This window comes from Petromyzon marinus, chromosome 30, assembly GCF_048934315.1.
Source record: "Petromyzon marinus isolate PM22_M1 ecotype Great Lakes invasive population chromosome 30, UKy_Petmar_22M1.pri1.0, whole genome shotgun sequence".
Classification (NCBI taxonomy): Eukaryota; Metazoa; Chordata; class Hyperoartia; order Petromyzontiformes; family Petromyzontidae; genus Petromyzon; species Petromyzon marinus.
The window spans coordinates 11,610,022-11,628,938 of record NC_133696.1 but is presented as its reverse complement, the minus strand read 5'-3'; the positions used below and the strand labels follow the sequence as shown (position 1 = coordinate 11,628,938).

The 18,917-nt window shown below is 47.1% G+C and overlaps 1 protein-coding gene across 1 annotated transcript in view; it reads left to right on the top strand.

Annotated features, from left to right (window-relative positions):
• Window positions 1-18,564, top strand: part of LOC116947615 (protein phosphatase 1H-like) — a 112,485-nt gene extending 93,921 nt beyond the window's left edge. The window contains exon 11 of the mRNA XM_032963564.2: window positions 5,242-18,564. Coding sequence (XP_032819455.2) covers window positions 5,242-5,392 — 151 coding nt within the window. The 3' untranslated portion in view covers window positions 5,393-18,564. The remainder of the gene's footprint in view (window positions 1-5,241) is intronic.
• Window positions 18,565-18,917: the final 353 nt, after the last annotated feature.

The window sequence follows — 18,917 nt, the reverse complement described above, 5'->3', positions numbered from 1 at the left end:
TGCTGCTGCTGCTGCTGTATATTTGGAGTTTGTATTTCTCTCTCCGCGTGATCGCGTGGATTTTTCTCCGGGTGCGCCGTTTTTTTCCCTCCGCGCTTAGAATCCACTTAGTGCGTCCGGAGTATTTGGCGGCAATCGTAAATTTCCGCGTGATAAGCCACGAAGTTGAGCGGTCATTTTTTGACCAGGTCGCTTCTGGAAAAGAGCTACGTAGCTCAGTGGGCCTTACCCGCTAAAATAAATAAAAAATAGTTTAGTTTGAGTATGCAACAGGGGAGACTACATTTGCTTTGTTCACCAAACCGCCACTGACCGTGCCTGTGACGTATGGTCAAACGGCCCCTCCCCCCATCCACATTGGCCAGTCATTACAGGTACTAAAAATAGATTTAACAAAAATACCTGGGCTGACAGCCGTCGACTTTTTGCTTTGGAGGCATTATTTTACTTCTGCTGGTGGCCTCTACTACTGGTATCGGAGATAACCGTGTTGCTGAGGAACGATTCCAGAGGAGGATGATGATAATGATGATGATGACATACCACTGTTGATGCCCCTCCCCATTTTGATCTCTCTCACCACGCGACGAGACAACGCCGTAGTTACGTTGCCTCCATGCTGTTTACAACAAAACGCTTTGGCGTTTGGCTGCCAAGCTTTGTCATCCCGAGGTGCAGGGAAACGAAGCAGACAAAAACCAAACCTTAACATTTGTGCAGTCGTTTTTGGTTGATCGGGCATAGGATCCAATGTCGTATCTACAGAATCTGATGTTTAGTGGCACAACCACAATAAGTAAAGGTGCAGCCCATGCAATTGCTTGCACATGCCACTGCTGACAGAGAGGAGATCAAACCAGCCACAAAGGGATTCCAAAACCAGTGCACTAACCAATGCATACACAGCAGCATCTTATATATATCGTGCTCAACTAAATATATGTCGGAAAAAATATGAGGACTGACAATGAAAGACACTGGATAAGCCATGGCATGAGGTCGATTGTCAGCCATGGCAAATATCATGGGAAAGCGATATCATGAAATTGTTCTTAATAGCTTAGTGGATGACATACTATATATTTTTTATCGGTGCCGAGTGATCCATTTTCCCCGCGTTGATGAGCATCATGACGAAGTCTGGTCAACCAGCCTCACAACTCCGAAGAGCTGTGCATTATTCGTTATTACGGCTGCTCATCATACCACTGCTGAAGTGATGGGTGGGCTGAGTTGATCCCTGGCGGGCGCGTCATCGGGTACGTGTTGAAGTCTTCACCTATTGGTAGTGAGAACCGAAGCCTCAGAAGCTTTAAGTTAAAGAGGCCAAACCTTCTGGAGGTCTCATCAGAAGCGCGTGACCACTTGATGATGAGAAGGATATTTCCGAGCGTGAATCAACCTTTTCGTTCTCAATCACGAACCCTCGCCAAGCAGCGGCAGACGTGGTGACGTACGACGAGTCCATAGTATCGATATTCACACAGAATGCCAGATTTTGCGCCGTCCCTTGCCTCGGGAGCTGCTTGTGTAACCGGTATGGGCTTCGTGTAATGAATCACACGTGTAATTGTGAATGGAGATAATGGTGACCGTGGATTGGACCCGTAGACTCACGTGACTGCACAGTAGGCCCCATTCACCAGTGGGGTAATGGGTTCAGGGTAGAGGGGGCTCAGATTCAGATTCGGGTGGACGCTGTACAGGGATTTAGCAGTGAGGTGTTGCGTAACGTTGGGGTCGATTGATGTGCGTCCGGTCGTAATTACAGATGCACGCATGCTCCTCAGAAGAACACTTTGAAATAAAGAGTCGCCGGTCCACAACCCTCTGCTGTCCCTCGGTGGTGGAGTCACTCGACCGTCAAGAGGAGGGCAGAGCACAACGCAGTGTATCCACTCATCATCGCCTTTGAACCCATCTATTGCTGTCTTTATTAGCCGGCCTGTCGCCTCGTTACGATCTACGGGAGGAGAGGGACAGGGCCAGCCGGTTACACGAGCTTTTGGGTACGTTTCTGTCAGGACGAGTTTTTTGGCGATTTCATATTCAGAATCGGAGTCAGAAAGGGTTTTATTCGCCATGAAAGTTCACACAGACACGGAATTTACTTTGGCAGGATGGTGCATACATTCAACATATAGGAATCTAAAATCTTAAATAAGTGGTAAACAAGTCTTACTATAATAAGGGTTCAAAGTCTAACTAACACCTAGGGGCTAAAGTATATAAAATTGAATAAATATCGAATATAAAATAGCTATAAGATACAATCTAAAAATTAAAAAAAATACAAATAGGGTAACATAGTTAATATTGGCAAGGTGTAATTTTGTAGATAAAATGTTAAAGTCAGTGTAAGCCCTTGGCCTTGTTGAAGAGGCCAGCAGCAGATGGGAAGAAACTGTTTTTGTGGCGTGAGGTTTTGGTCCTGATGGACTGCAGCCTTCTGCCGGAGGGGAGTAGCTGAAACAGAGAGTGTCCAGGGTGGGAGGAATCGGCCACAATCTTCCTCGCTCGCCTCATGGTTCTTGTCGTGTGCAGGTCCTCGAGGGTTGGTAGATTGTAGGCAATCACCTTCTCAGCAGTGTGGATGATACGCTGCAGTCTGCTCTTGTCCTTGGCAGTGGCAGCAGCGTACCAGACGGTTATGGAGGAGGTGAGGATGGATTCAATGATTGCTGTATAGAATTGCACCATCATTGTCTTTGGCAGGTTGAATTTCTTCAGCTGCCGTAGGAAGTACATCCTCTGTTGTGCTCTCTTGGTGAGAGAGCTGATGTTCAGTTCCCACTTGAGGTCCCGGGAGAGAATAGTGCCCAGGAAGCGGAAGGACTCTACAGTTTTGACTGGGGAGTCGCACAGGGTGATGGGGGTGATGGGGGTGAGTGGGGCTGTATTCTTCCTGAAGTCCACAACCATCTCAATTGTCTTTAGAGCATTTAGCTCTAAGTTGTTTTGGCTACACCAGGTCACCAAGTTATCAGCTTCCCACCTATAGTCAGACTCATCCCCACCAGAGATCAGCCCAATGAGGGTGGTGTCGTCCGCAAACTTCAAGAGTTTGACGGACAGGCCGTCTGGCAGCCCCACCCCCACCACACTGTTGACGGATTTGTAATCGCGCCTTTTAAGTCGAAACGTCGTACTCAAACTGTAAATGTGGATTCACTCTTCAACACACCGGTGGGCTAAAGTAGTGAATGATTTGTCTTTTGTCAACGTGACACTTTTTTTTTGCTGATTGGCCGTGTCGGGTGGTGGAGGGTTACGACACATTTATAAATAAACGTGATCTAACCCAAAAACCTTTATTAGGAATAGGAAATGTCCATCGTAACTTGGCTGTGCTGTGGAAACATATAATAATGGTGTGCATTTTTTTTCCAGCAGATTTTGGGTGCTGTATAAATAAATAAATGCATAAATAGGGAAATATCCCTCTCATCATCAAATGGCCACTTGCTTCTGATGAGACCTTTGAGAGGGTTTGGCTTGTTTAACTTGAGCAAGGATTCCGTTCTAACTACCAATATGTAAACACCTAAACACATACCCGGCGACAGGCCAGCGGTGTGGACCCCCATCGTTCGATCCACGCTGGACAGCCCAAAAGTATTTTTGGCACCAACCAAGCCAAGCCTGGCTACTTACTCAGCTGCTTTTTCTATCTCTTAGTGAGGTTACTATCACAGGTTTTGTTGAGCCCCATAACAATAAAATATAAATGTTATACATTCAAAATACAGTCAAACCCACGCTGTGCGTGGAGTTTTGGATTCGCGAGTTTCACATATTCGTGAGTTACTAAAATGTATATTCTCATTCCCTATTCGCGACCCTCCGGACTCCGGTACTCGCGAGCGTGCGTAGTGCCAGGCCATCCACACTGGGGAGGTGCACGCAGAATGTTGCTACATTTGAAGCTGTCTGCGAAGATTAGGTACGTCGCCTCAGCTGCCCGCTTAGTCTTCAAGCCTCGCAGTAATCCCGCTCCGAACTCGCTATTGTGCATTTTTGCTTTATACGTGCTACTTGCAGCCGACTCGTTTGTACATTTTGGTATAGACAACTGACGCAAATGCAATCGGGCAAAGTGCTTGCGGCAAGAGCTCCCCCAGAGTGCTAGAATGATAACGACTGTGTGGCATTGTAATCATCAAACACCCTGCAGCTCCTGAGGAGTCATCCTCCTGAATTCCTCACCACCACTACCACCTCCGTCGTCGTCAAATCAGCATCATCATCAAAGATACATTTTTTAGAGTGTTATTTTTTTATGATAGTCATTGTTTTTAAACATTTGCTATTCCCCCCTAACTGCGTTCACTTGCACCAGGAACGTCGCCCCATTTTTCCCCCGTGGAACAAAGTTTCTACATTTTCAAGAACGTAACCCTCGTGGATAGAGAGGGTTTACTGTATTCTATTAAGAAAGCACGTCCATCTCTCTATATATATACAAAACTGTGAGAGCCTGGTGACCTACAATTATCTGCATGTAATAACTAATTTGTCTCGGATGTTATTTTCTACGCTGTGTCTCCAAGGTGCGCTGCGTCCCGTTTGTAATGAGGTGACCCCCGTAATCATCACCGTGAGGGAATCGTGATGAGACACTGCAGCTGAACTGCGCGTTCTGGAAAATAATTAGACATGTTATATATTTAAGCATGGAGTTGTCCGATTATTACCTCGCTGCGAAATAGTGACATCGGCACACAGGCAGATGGACAAAACAAACAGACCAATAGGCTGAGAGACGGGCAGGCGAACACTTGAGACTGGGAGGTTCAAATCCCGGTCAGGGTTAATGCAGTCCCATCATCCATTAACCATGAGCAGCAGCACAGTGTGTCAACTTCAGCACTGGGGTGACGAAAAGGGGGGGCAGGCGTGCTGTGCAGGCCTGCACATGTGCTCGCTTGACAGCACTTACCGCAACAGTCTGTTAAAAGCGATGTGTGTATACGTTGAACTTCTCTCGCACCGTACGTAGCCAACTGCGCTAATCGGAGGTGCAGGGGAAGGGCAACAAACGTAACGCAATCGGTTGTAAAGAAATCAATTTGCAATCTAGATTTGAAAGTCAATAGCTCCCAGTGGCTTCCTAATAACGGAGGGAAGAGCGTTCCAGACGGCAGCAGAAGCGCATCAGAAAGCGCGCAATGCCGTGACCATCATTGCCCGGTGGCCAGCCAGAAGCCGCTGCCGCCGTGAAGATGTCCTTGTGCCCGGCAGGTACACGCTGGCATCGCAGGAGCTGGTGATGAAGGCGCGCGGCGTGCTGCGCGAAAAGGGCTGGCGCATCACCAACGAGAAGCTGGGCTCCGGCGACGACATCACCGTGTTCATCATCCCGCTGCACCACGGCAACAACCGGGCGGCATGAGACGCCGGCGGGCCGGCGGGCCGGCGGGCCGGCGGGCCGGCGGGCCGGCGGGCCGGCGGGCCGGCGGGCCGGCGGGCCGGCGGGCGCCACCGCGGCCGCACCGCGGCGTGGCCGTAGCCGCTTTTGGCGTCGCTTTGCTGTTTTAGGCCGTCGCTTTTGCTACCGCGATCGATCGTGGCAACGGCGGCGGGGGACCGCGTTGTGGGGGGGGGAGGGGGTGGAAGGGGGGGGGGGGGGCATGTGGTCGGGTCCGCGGGTAGCGATGTCGTTTATGGACACCCCCCCCCCGCCCGCCCCTTGCGGTGACGCGGGCGGCGGGCATCCGTCTCGGCCGTTGCGCGACGATACGCGCCGTGTACGTGTCCTGTGTCCGGTGTTCACTCGTGGTGTCTGGCGAGGACCCTCCTCCTACTTTGGGCGGTTTTTTGTTCGCGACCCCCCCCCCCCCCCCCCCCGGAGTTGGGTGTGCGGCGTGCTCACAGAGCCAATTCCGAAATGGATGTCACGGAACCACATTCGGTCAGCAGTCGCACTCGGCCCTGTCTGGCGGAGTCACTCGGCGCCCTGTCGCTCGCCGACGCGACGCTCGGGGCAAGTTGTTAGGATCCCGGCGACCCGCGCGTCCATAGCAATAGCGGACCAAAGGTGTGGCACGATGCGTTTGTGGTTTTATCCCCGTCCATGCGACATCGTGTGTTCCAGCTGGGTCCCAGGTGCCACGTGCAAAGACCCTTCTCTGCACGTGCGCTGGGCGGCAGCGATGGCCTTAGGAGAGATCGCGGGATATCTTGGAGGCGTTCATCCTCTCTGTTTCATAACTGGCAGATGTTTTGGCATTGAACTGTTTTGTGGTTGTCAATCATGGGAAGAGAGCTCTTAGGATTGGACTGACATTAATTCTGGAGATGCAATTGGCATGAACCCTGCTGATTCCTGCCGGCTTCATGCCAGCTGACGAGTCTCGACGCGCATAACTTTGAAGCAATAGCGCAGCGGGGAATTGATGAGGTCAGAGCTGCACCTGAGGCTGACGCAGAGCAACAACGTAAGTACAAAGTGCCTATTCTGGTTATTGAATACCCATTCTCGACGAGTAAAAATTCACCACAACTGCACGCACATAGAGACGGGCAACAGTTTTACCAACACCATGTGATTTTGTTTCCAGCTGCGTGGCCTGCCCACACCCTTTTGAAGTTGTACATCTTGCATGCGAATGAGCGCAGTTAAACACACCGTTTTATTCACTGCAGTCTCCTGTAGGTGTTGCCTTGTTTGAACGCGTGTATTTTTGATGGCAAGTGTCTTCTCAGAGGCAATGGCGGGCATTTTTGTTTGTGCCTGGCTGTTGAGAGGCCTCGCTAGTGACACCTTTAGTTTGTTCGACGCCGCTTTTAGATCCCACCGTCGTCAACCGTAGAAACATTTCCTAGGGGAATCTTTAAAAGCAGCTCGCGGCAAACACGTGCGCAAACGTTACCGATGGCCGTGCCTTTGTTGGCAAGCGTAGCACGTCGTTTGCTGGCCTTGTGAAAAATGTGGACAATCTGAATGCTGCTTGCCACAAGCAAGGCCCTGTTGGCCGACCTGCGGCGAAGCGGTGCGTGGAAAGCTTCACATCCCAGCATTGGCTTCGCCGGGCCAATGGCGCGTCACGCACCCCCCCCCCCTTTTCAAGCGACTGCGTGGAGCATTGCCCCCCTCTACCCGACGTGGCCCAGGGACCAGGCACCACGTGACACCTTCCCCCCACCGCTTGCGCGATATCACCTCAATGGTCAGCCTGGAATTAACCCCCCCCCATAATAAACATTGTGGTTGACAACAACAACAACCCATCCCAGTGGTCTACGACAGATTGGGTGGGTATGACTCTGCTGGACCACGTGTGGCTTCATTGGTTGTCGTTGCAAATCTAAAGTCATCGCAGTCCTCCGCTTTGTAGTCAATGAGAGTACATCATGAACCAAGAAAAAAACCATCCAAAACAATCCAGAAACCTTTAAAAGAAAAAAATGTGTTATGACTGTACCTTGTTTTGAGGATATGTTGTGTGTGCTCTGTTGGAGTGATGTGGCTCCTGCCTATAATGTGGGAGCAGGCGGATCGCTCGACGAATTATTGCTCGGCGGGCAAAACCTGGGCCTGAGAGCAGGGCCGCCCTGTGTCCCCATCGCTTCAAGACGCGAGCCACTCTGTTCAGCGCAAGAGCAAACGGATTAGACGTACAAAGTCCTTGTTGTCGTTAACACTTCTCTTCATTACTGGTCTGACCATTCCATTCGGTTGCCAGGAATGGCACAAACTGAGCGTGTGAATTTAGAAACTTTCCTTTTGAAATAGTTGCAACATTGAAGCGATTCCCCTTTAACGGTCACAACTTAACTTCTCAGATATGCTCGTGTGCCGGAGAAGTATTCCAACAACAAAAATGCATTGCCAAAATACAACTGAGCACGCTTTGTTATTTTAGTTTTTTAGTTGCATTCAAAGTAATGCAACAACGTGTTATGTTAAACAAAAAAAACTTGATGTATCCGTTTCAAGAAGAAAATGTGAATGTTGATACTGTTATTTAATGTGTAGCCAAAACACTTAAGTACATCAAGACCTGAGAATGAATAATGTACATGTTCTCTGTTGCAAATTAACGCTGTACCCAAATTGCTCATCTGCCCAGTTAAAAGAGGCACACCACACGCAACAATGCAAGTCGCAACAGCGACTGGCGACAAAGCTGTCCGTTCAGCGTAGTGGCTAGGGTACGTTGATGTACGTATGTTGAACTTCTTTTGCGCCGTACGTAGCCAACCGTGCCCATTGGAGGTACTAATCGGACCTATGTCCCAATGTGTCTCACGAACGCGCCCGTCCACAAGGAGTTGCCAGTTATTGATTCATGCAGCTGCCTGGCAACAACAACAATAACGGAGGATTGCCACGTTCTGTGGTGTTCGGCACGGTGACCTTAAAGGCCCCTGTCACATCATTTCAGTTGTAAGTTTATTTTGAAGTACCCTGTGAGCTCAGACCCTCTTGAATCGGGTTTCGTCAGCAAAAGGCATCGGTTTCCTAGCAAACATAACAGGTCGCAAGAAAAATAAAAAAAATAAAAACATAATGAAGGGGGGAAAATGGAAACAAATCACAATCGTGCGCGGCGGCTAGGCAACAGCATGCCACTGGTGTGCCACCCAAAATAATCGAAGGTAAAAACTCGTTTTCAAACATAAAATTAATAACAGTCAATAACTGTCACTAGCTTGTCTTGAATATATATAAAGACAACGGTGTAGCTTCTCGCTGGGCTCCCGTGCAGTTCCACAAATTACATCGTTGGCATTGCTTGAGAGTCGAGGCCCCGGTCTCTTAAAAGTCTCAAAACTGAATCATGACACAGCTGTCAAACCTCTGGAGAGATGAGCAAAGTGCACTTCTTAAGATGCCTTTCGCCCTCTGATTCAAAACACGGGAGCTGTTGGTTTCATTTTGAGTTGAATCCTGAGTGTTGCTTGATAAGATGAGCGATTGAATAACAGGCAGACGCAAAATCCCAATTACTTATCTATGTGATAATTATTTAAGAACAGTTTTGTTTACAAACGTTTGCAAATAACGGTGCACATTGTTCATTTAATGTGTGTGTAATTTATGGGCATGCTGTATTCGTCGAGCAGTAAATGTTGTGCTTCTCTGCTTCAAGTAACTTATTTAGATTTTGCGTTTTGTAATAGGTTTGTTTCTGCACACCGGTATTTATATTACGCGTGCCAATTATTTATTTACTGAAAAGCACCACATTGCACAGGGCAAACGAATCCACATTTGGGCTTTCGAAAATAGCCGTCGTTAGTTTACTCCACGTAATTTTAATACGGCAAATTTAAACTTGAAGCTTTCGTGCCTGCAGGAGTTACTCTTTTGTTCTTTAGGTAAAGTCTGTGTAATGTGTGTGTATCTCTCTGTGTGTATCTGTGTGTGTCTCTGTGTGTCTCTGTGTGTGTGTCTATGTGTGTGTCTCTCGCTCTGTTTGTCTCTGTGTGAGTGTCTGTCTGTGTGTCTATGTCTGTGTCTCTCTCTGTGTGTCTCTGTGTGAGTCTCTCTCTGCTTGTGTATCTGTCTGTGTGCCTATGTTGTGTCTCTCTCTGTGTGTCTCTGTGTGAGTCTCTCTCTGCTTGTGTATCTGTCTGTGTGCCTATGTTGTGTCTCTCTCTGTTTGTCTCTGTGTGAGTCTTTCTCTGCTTGTGTGTCTGTCCGTGTGTCTATGTGTCTCTCTCTGGTTGTCTCTGTGTGAGTCTCTCTCTGCTTGTGTGTCTTTCTGTGTGTCTCTGTGTGTGTCATTCTCTGTTTGTCTCTGTGTGAGTCTCTCTCTGCTCGTGTCTGTCTGTGTGTCTGTGTGTGTGTCTCTCTCTGTTTTTCTCTGTGTGAGTCTTTCTCTGCTTGTGTGTCTGTCCGTGTGTCTCTCTCTGTTTGTCTCTGTGTGAGTCTCTCTCTGCTTGTGTGTCTGTCTGTGTGCCTATCTGTGTGAGTCTCTCTCTGTTTCAGTCTCTCTCTGTGTGTCTCTGTATGAGTCTCTCTCTGCTTGTGTGTCTGTCTGTGTGTCTCTCTCTGCGTCTCAGTGTGTGTGTCTCTCTGCTTGTGTATCTGTCTGTGTGTCTATGTTGTGTCTCTCTCTGTTTGTCTCTGTGTGAGTCTTTCTCTGCTTGTGTGTCTGTCCGTGTGTCTATGTGTCTCTCTCTGGTTGTCTCTGTGTGAGTCTCTCTCTGCTTGTGTATCTGTCTGTGTGTCTGTGTGTCTCTCTCTGTTTGTCTCTGTGTGAGTCTCTCTCTGCTTGTGTGTCTGTCTGTGTGTCTCTCTCTGTGTCTCTGTGTGTGTCTCTCTGCTTGTGTATCTGTCTGTGTGCCTATGTTGTGTCTCTCTCTGTTTGTCTCTGTGTGAGTCTTTCTCTGCTTGTGTGTCTGTCCGTGTGCCTATGTCTCTCTCTCTGGTTGTCTCTGTGTGAGTCTCTCTCTGCTTGTGTGTCTTTCTGTGTGTCTCTGTGTGTGTCTCTCTGTTTGTCTCTGTGTGAGTCTCTCTCTGCTTGTGTGTCTTTCTGTGTGTCTCTGTGTGTGTCTCTCTCTGTCTCTGTGTGAGTCTCTCTGCTTGTGTGTCTGTCTGTGTGTCTCTTTGTGTCATTCTCTGTTTGTCTCTGTGTGAGTCTCTCTCTGCTTGTGTGTCTGTCTGTGTGTCTATGTTGTGTGTCTCTCTGTGTGTGTCTCTCTCTGTGTCTCTGCTTGTGTGTCTCTCTGTGTGTCTCTGTGTGTCTCTCTCTGTTTGTCTCTGTGTGAGTCTCTCTCTGCTCGTCTCTGTCTGTGTGTCTGTGTGTGTCTCTCTATGTTTGTCTCTGTGTGAGTCTCTCTCTGCTTGTGTATCTGTCTGTGTGTCTGTGTGTCTCTCTCTATTTGTCTCTGTGTGAGTCTCTCTCTGCTTGTGTGTCTGTGTGCCTATCTGTGTGAGTCTCTCTCTGTTTGTCTCTGTGTGAGTCTCTCTCTGCTTGTGTGTCTGTCTGTGTGTCTCTGTGTGTGTCTCTCTCTGCTTGTGTATCTGTCTGTGTGTCTATGTTGTGTCTCTCTCTTTTGTCTCTGTGTGAGTCTCTCTCTGCTTGTGTGTCTGTCCGTGTGTCTATGTGTCTCTCTCTGTTTGTCTCTGTGTGAGTCTCTCTCTGCTTGTGTGTCTGTCTATGTGTCTCTCTGTGTGTCTCTGTGTGAGTCTCTCTCTGCTTTTGTGTCTTTCTGTGTGTCTCTGTCTGTGTCTCTCTCTGTCTCTGTGTGAGTCTTTCTCTGCTTGTGTATCTGTCTGTGTGTCTATGTTGTGTGTCTCTCTGTGTGTCTCTCTCTCTGTGTCTCTGCTTGTGTGTCTCTCTGTGTGTCTCTGTGTGTCTCTCTCTGTGTGTCTCTGTGTGAGTCTCTCTCTGCTTGAGTGTCTGTCTGTGTGTCTATGTTGTGTGTCTCTGTGTGTCTCTGTGTGTCTCTGTGTGTGTCTATGTGTGTCTCTCGCTCTGTTTGTCTCTGTGTGAGTGTCTGTCTGTGTGTCTATGTGTGTGTCTCTCTCTGTTTGTCTCTGTGAGTCTCTCTCTGCTTGTGTGTCTGTCTGTGTGTCTATGTTGTGTGTCTCTCTCTGTGTGAGTTTCTCTCTGCTTGTGTATCTGTCTGTGTGCCTATGTGTGTGTCTCTCTCTGTCTCTGTGTGAGTTTCTCTCTGCTTGTATGTCTGTCTGTTTTGTCTCTGTGTGTGTCTCTCTCTGTTTGTCTCTGTGTGAGTCTATCTCTGCTTGTGTGTCTGTCTGTGTGTCTATATGTGTCTCTCTCTGCTTGTATGTCTGTCTGTGTGTCTCTGTGTGTGTCTCTCTCTGTGTGTCTCTGTGTGAGTCTGTCTGCTTGTGTGTCTCTCTGTGTGTCTCCGTGTCTATGTTTTGTCTCTCTCTCAAATTTAGCAATCTTTGGAAGAACGTAATCAACCAGGTGGGGTGTTGACTGTGGTGTTGGCCGACTCTCTGTGTTGTACTGCATTGTACTTTCAAGTTTACTGTGTTTGTTTTCTCATTCATTTGTACCTGATAATGGTTGCTTGTGTTGCAATCGAAACGTCGCATTCTATTATTATTTAATTTTATTTATTTCTACGTGACTTTACCGAAAGAACCAAAGAGTATATTTAAAGTGTTTGTATTGGTGGCAGTCATATTTGACACACACACATGCACAGCCACTTCAATGATCAGGCTACAAGTTGGCTATAGTAGGTCTGGATGATCACGTGACCGAGCGGAGGACAACTTTTACAGTCTGTTCTCCTATAACGCCGCCGCGTGTTTTCATAACGCCAATTAAATTTAACGCGGTGAATGTATCAACGCCGATGCGAATTGGACATAGCGCGATTGAGTGACCACAACTACACCGCGTGAGTAGGAATAAGCGGTTTTGTCCGGCTGCCTCGGCGTAGCGTCATCACGCAAGGCGTTGGGATGCTGCTGGATGCTTCTGGATGCTACCCACGCGCCTCGGTCCTTGTTCAGCCTGCGTACGCATCGCGGACTGTACTTTACCGTATATCATGTTAATTTTAACGCAATTTTTCCGTAATCCGGTGTTCTTCAGGAACGCAACTACCACGTTAAAGGAGAAGAGACTCTACACAACTTAACAAGGTTGCCTCAACTCTCCCATGTGCGTTGTTGCACTGCACGATATCCGTCGTTTCGCTCCACATCCTGGGAGCTTCTTCAGGATTGTAACCACCAAGAGACGTTTCGCGCCACGCGCTGGAAATCCGATTTATTTCATGAGGTAGGTACCAGAATGTTGAGCGAAACGTCGTGTCAAATAACACGCGGTACGGCCCAAAATCGCACCCGAGAGCTTTATCGCACAACCGCAAAAATATAGGCAGTAGAAAGACTTCATGAAGTTGAAGTTAAACAAATATGTTAAAAATAAATACTTGCCAAGCTGAATCCGCGCACGGCACTATTTCGAGATTATACTTGGGTGGGCATACAAATTGTATCGGGTATATACGTGTATACTGAATGTCCACACGTGACACGGTTGAAATGCTTCAAAAAATTAATATTTTTAAAAGTGCCCCAGCCTCCCGAGAAGAAAATCAAAGTCAATATTCAATACAGTAATAGCGCTCCATACATAACGAAGGCACCCAAGTCCACTTTTGAGAAACAATCACGAGCTTACACCTAGTTAGTTAATGGACTTATTTTATTCAACTTCACGCGAGGATACGCATACAATGAGGCGAAATGTTGTCGCGTGCCGCGGCATGTTCACTGGGAGTTGGAGGGCCCTTGGTTATAATCGCAGCGCGGTCGCCGCTTCCACGACCACTTGTCTCAGGTGGGCTGTGATGCCCTTGAGCAGAATTCCTCTCAACTGGGTCAGGCGAACGCTGCGTGGCGCCATTGCAGGAGAGTCAAGACCGCAGCTGAAAATATGGAAGGAGAGTCTGCTTGTCAAATTAAATTTGCATCGATCCATGGGCAGAATTGCTCGCACTCAAGCCTAACCCAATATCCCATTCTCACGCCGCTGGTAGACCATCTCACGCCACTCGTCAACTATACTGAACTTTGTTTTATTTTACCAAGTAAGTCCCACTGAGCTAAATAGTTATTTTTCCAGAAGCGACCAGGCCACACATTGTAGCTCAGCGAAATGGCTTATCACGTGGAAATGTATAGCAGCCAAATGCTCTAAACGCACGTTGTTTCTCAATGTGGAGGGAGGAAAAACCAGAGGCCCGGAGACAAATCCACACGATCACGGGGAGAACGTCCAAAACCCCAAATAGACGGCAGACTTCATGGTCGGGATCGTACCCACAACCTCCTGAATACCGGGCGAGGGAGTTAACATCTCGTGCAAGTTTTGCCTCGTGGTGGTGCAGCTCTCCTATCCTAGCAGCGGATCCCACGCTGATGCACGTTGCTGCACGCCATGGATGAAGTTGGGCCGACATGAACAGCTGCGCCAATGTTGTGGACTGAATTCAAAGCACGTCGGTGCGCCTGGTGAGCAAGCTTCCAGCTTGAATTCCAGAAAACGTGTCGCTGGTGCGCGCGTGAAAAGTAACAACCCATCTGCTGCCCGTGAGTGAGCTGCAATTTAACCAATGGCTGGACTGTATGGCACGTACAGCGCTGCGCCAGCGAGGTGACCCCAATAGTGCTCAAAACTCCGTGGAGGCTCATGATAGTCGGTAAAAGCGCAGCCCTGCAATCGCCTGCTCACGCCACCGCTGACGGGAAGGGCTTCCACTCGACCAGGAGTCGGAAAGCCGCGGTTCCAGAGCCACATGTGGCTCTTTACGGACTGCTTCGTGACAGTTATGTGTTAAGGACGACCGTCTCGTATTCACCACACGCAAAAGAAAGCCCCTCTCCAGGGAATCTTGGCCTACTCTTTCTAGGCTAGGCAGACGTCTTAGAAGAGATCAAAGTATCCGCACTTTACCCCACCACAAGCAACCGTGACAATAGTTTCTGCCAGACCGGGAGATTTAAATCGAAGTGACGACCTCTGGGGTGCAATTCCAGTGTGCTAACCATCACACCATGGCAGCGTCCTCCAGACTAATTATTCTTCTTTTCAAAACGCGCGAATACCAGACTATACAGATCGACATGGAACTAGGCATGTCATCCTGTACCATATGGCTTATATACCCAAGGGAAGCCACACTTGAGTCTGAAGACTTTTTTTTCCCAGCAGGGTCCTGCATTGGGATGTGTTGTCCAACACCAGTTACATTCTAGGTTCTTGGCTAAGGAAGGAAACGAGAGAGTCCAGAGCAAACCCATACACAAGAGGGAGAGAATGTTCGCATGAAGGCGCCAAGGTCAGGAGTCGAACCCAGGTTCGTCTGCTGTGAGGCACGTGTCTTACCACCACATGCAGTGCCTCTGCCAAATAAGACTCAGTAGGGCGCCACAGTGGCGAGATGTTAACTACCTCGCCTGGTGTACAGGGCGTCGTGGGTTCGATCCCGACCATAGCGCCTGCTGCTGCTGCTGTGTATTTGTAGTTTGCGGTGTCTCCTCGTGGTTGCGTGGATTTTCTCTGGGCCCTCCGGTGTTTCCCTCCACATTTAGAAACGTGTGTTTAGAGTATTTGGCTGCTATGAATTTCCACGTGATGAGCCACTTCGTTGAGCTATTATTTGTGATCGCCAGGTGGCTTTTGAAAAAATAGCTATAAGGCCTGTTAAAATTTTAAAAAAATAGTTTAGTTTTTAGTTTCATCCGGGTTTTAAAGTGTGGCGGATTGATGGTCTCAGCCCAGTCACCAATGACTGGGACAACAACAAAAAAACCACCACATGACACCGATAACACAATCAGTATAAAACTGGGGGGTTAAAAAACATTTTAACGGGGAAATCTCGTGGTACGACCCTATATAAATACATATGAATGTGTATGCTACCTGCTCAGTAATATTCCGTGGGTACCATTGGCTGCAAGTGTGATCTATGTCATACCTAATTTTAGTTTCCAGTACCTTTCTACAAGAACACATTGTTCTACTAAACTCTCAAATTTACTTATTTCACATCTTGCATAACACGCAGGACTGGATTGCAGATTTATACTTTTCTGGGTAAGGAACACAGAAAAATGTGAAACCCCCATTATTGATGAGGGTGTATATATATGTTCTCCAGTTACTCTAACCTTGAGTAGTCTGTGATTTTAAAATATATATACAGTTGTGAAAGAGTTAAATAAATGTAATGTGTGAAACATTAGATAATGTTGATTTAAAGCTTTCGTGACTGCATGGATTCATCTTGGTTCTTTCGGTAAAGTCATGTAGAAGGGAAATCATAAAAATAAAATGTAATAAAATAAAATTTTCACGACGTTTCGGCCACAACACAAGCAGCCGCCTTCAGGTGAAGAAACAGAACTGTATTTGCTTGTTCTGACACAAAGGCGTTGTGTTGCCATGAATCATTGTGGGTAAAGAAAATATAAGCAGAACTTCGCATTTAAATACCAAATGTGTTGTTTTACCATCAGCCTCTTGGCTTTCTAGACCACGGTTATCAAGCGACATGTGTTTAAGCGAGCACATCCGAGCTGGGTTACTGGGCCAAAACCAGAGCAAGTACTTTATTTAGTATTAGTGATTTGCGTACCTTTACTCGATTTTGCACTCCAATCGTGTGTTATATTGTTCATTGTTGTAACTTGCTGACCCGACCCCTACTGGGCATCTGTGAAAAAAGAGCTTCATAGCTCATCGGATTCTTCCGGTCTAAATAAAGATTATGTTTATGTCAGACTTGTGAAACAAATATTGCTGGATTACCAGATGCTATTGGGAAGATAACTCTAATGTAAACTACGGGACCTCGTCCAAGCCAGAGGGTCCATTGAGTTCTGCTTCGATTCGTCTTTGTCATGACATGGAGCTGCTTAGTGACACAGCCGAGGGTGGAATGTTAGAGAGGTTAAAGGTCACCTAGACACAGCTACCCCCTAACCTCAGTGACTTGGTGTGTGGTCATCCTTCAGGTGCCTGTTTTAAAATGAGTACATTGGTTGTAATAAAATATATTTGGCAGTGTCTCCCATGGTCTGCTTAAACCCAAGGACGATAATGCTTTATACCTCACTCACGTTCTATATACATATACTGTGATCCATTTATAGACTGCCCCTTAATGAAAACAAATCTCGCGTGTAACTTACTAGGAGGGTCATTCGAAATCAAGTGGTGCATCTATAAATGTATCCGTGTATATATTTCGAATTCTCCATAATACAGGGGGTTTTTTTGGGTTAGATCGCGTAAATATATAAATGTGTCGTTAAGCCCGCCACCACCCGACACAGCCAATTAGTGAAGGTTTGTCACGTAAACAGAACGTGGCCAATTCGTTACTAGTACACCACACCGCTGTTGGAGAAAGCCAAGCCAGAACATTTACAGTACAATCTTAGTACGATGTTTCACTATTAATTACAACTAGCTTCATCAGGCGGTAGCCAGATTTGTTTACTTGACAAACCTTACTAGTTGACTGTGTCGGGTGGTGGCGGGTTTAACGACATATTTACGCGATCTAACCCAAAAAATAAGCTGTTATTAATAATATTGGTGTCGAAAGGCTGCTACGTGTTAAACATTTCGAATTCTGTTTACAGTATAGTGCTTAGGTTTAATATGAATTCATATCGAATCAGAGGCTGTGTTGTATACCTCATAGAATGGTCATTTGTATGTACTGGGAGTATGTTTGCTAGACTGACACCCTGATTAAACTTCCGTGAAATAAAACTCAATCCTATAGTCACCCTTGGTTCTTTGACCAAAATCCAAAGGTCTGGCCTTTCGAATTCCATTCGATGACCTGCTGAGCAAAAACGAAAGCACAAATCTCATGATACCTGATCGAATGTTGCTTTCATGGCCAGAAAAAAAAAGTTTATCGCATTTTTAAATGCCATACGCTTTATATTTAAAAAAAAACATGTAAAATAAACACGTGGAACTGTTGTCGTGCCGTTATTCTTTGTGTCTCACACAATACAACCAAATGTATTTCCAGAGAGAGAGAGAGAGACGTTGGGTTTCATTGGGCTCTGACTTCTCCCTCTCGTGCACTCGGATGCGATACGTGCGTTGAGCTCGTTGTGACGATGTTTGCGTTCAGTTCGCTTCATGCAGCTTATGTAGAAACTTTTGTCAGTTGGCGTTCAGAATAAATTTGAGAAAATACAAGTACCGAACGTTTGTGTGGATGAAAACCAGCATTTCCTCTGCCGATTTAAACAAACAAAAAACCGCTGCCATGTTCTTAATACTGTGCACACTCAACCTTCAACGTACATGGATTTCTTTTTTACCCGACTCGGTGAGCCCACCAACAACGTTGGTGGTAGCTTTTGAAAAAAAATCACTGTCATTAAAGCTCCTCCACCTGACAAGTTTGTGACGAGTTCACGACCCCATGAAGCTCAAAGCAGTTGGGAGCGAAAAGTCGTGCGTTGATTTTAAATTCCGCTCCTCCTTGGCGCAACCACCCCAATGTGAAAAATCACAATTGTTGCTCTACATCAACATCAGCGATACGAAGAAGGCGGTGATCATTCAAGTCGTGAACATCCTTAAGCCAATCGGTGAGGAGGAGCCGTATCGCTCAGAATCTGATCCATGCATTGGCCGCACATGAATAACACGTTTGGCAACGTGACAGTCGTGCCGGCCCGGTGGAGGGTTCATGGCAAGAAACGTTGGCGTGAAATCACCACGTTGACCCTCACCGCAAAAAAAACCGAACGAACGTGCGTCCGTTCGTGCGCCACCGTTGTCTCTGAGCGGTGGAACCGGGCGTTGTTGTTCACGTTGTCTCGCTCAGTAAACGTTTGAGAATGTAGTTCACGGCCGCGCAGTGTATGGGAGTACATCGCTGGGAATCTCTGCGTTTCGGCTTGCTCACCGCACTCTCTGCGGCGCGGACACTCGTTACTGCGTTAGGAATTAACACATTAACATTTGAACAACTCGAAAAAAATGTCTTTCTCGTAACAGGTACGGCGTATTTGTTTTAGCGATAGGTGGCTTTACTGGCTGTTGTGTTCTGGTTTTGGTTATTAAAACAATAAACTAACTTTCGAATGTTTGTATTTTTTTCCCAAAAAAATCAAGGCCACGGGAGCTAAGCACTTTGAAATCTTGGTTGAAAAGTAATTTATTTCAAACTGCTCCAAACTACACCTCCGATAAGCACGGTTGGCTGCGTACGGTGCGAAAGAAGTTCAACATACACTACATTGTACCAGGTTTAGAAATTATGGACTATATTTGAGTTATATTATGTATGTGTATATAACGGCAAAAGCGTGCGTGCAATATGGTCACCATAAATATAAACTCGGCTATACAGCATGATGGGTTGCATGACATCACGTGAACATGGTGTTAGTTTCCGGTGGGAAGCAAACCCGGGTATTTGGGTTCAGT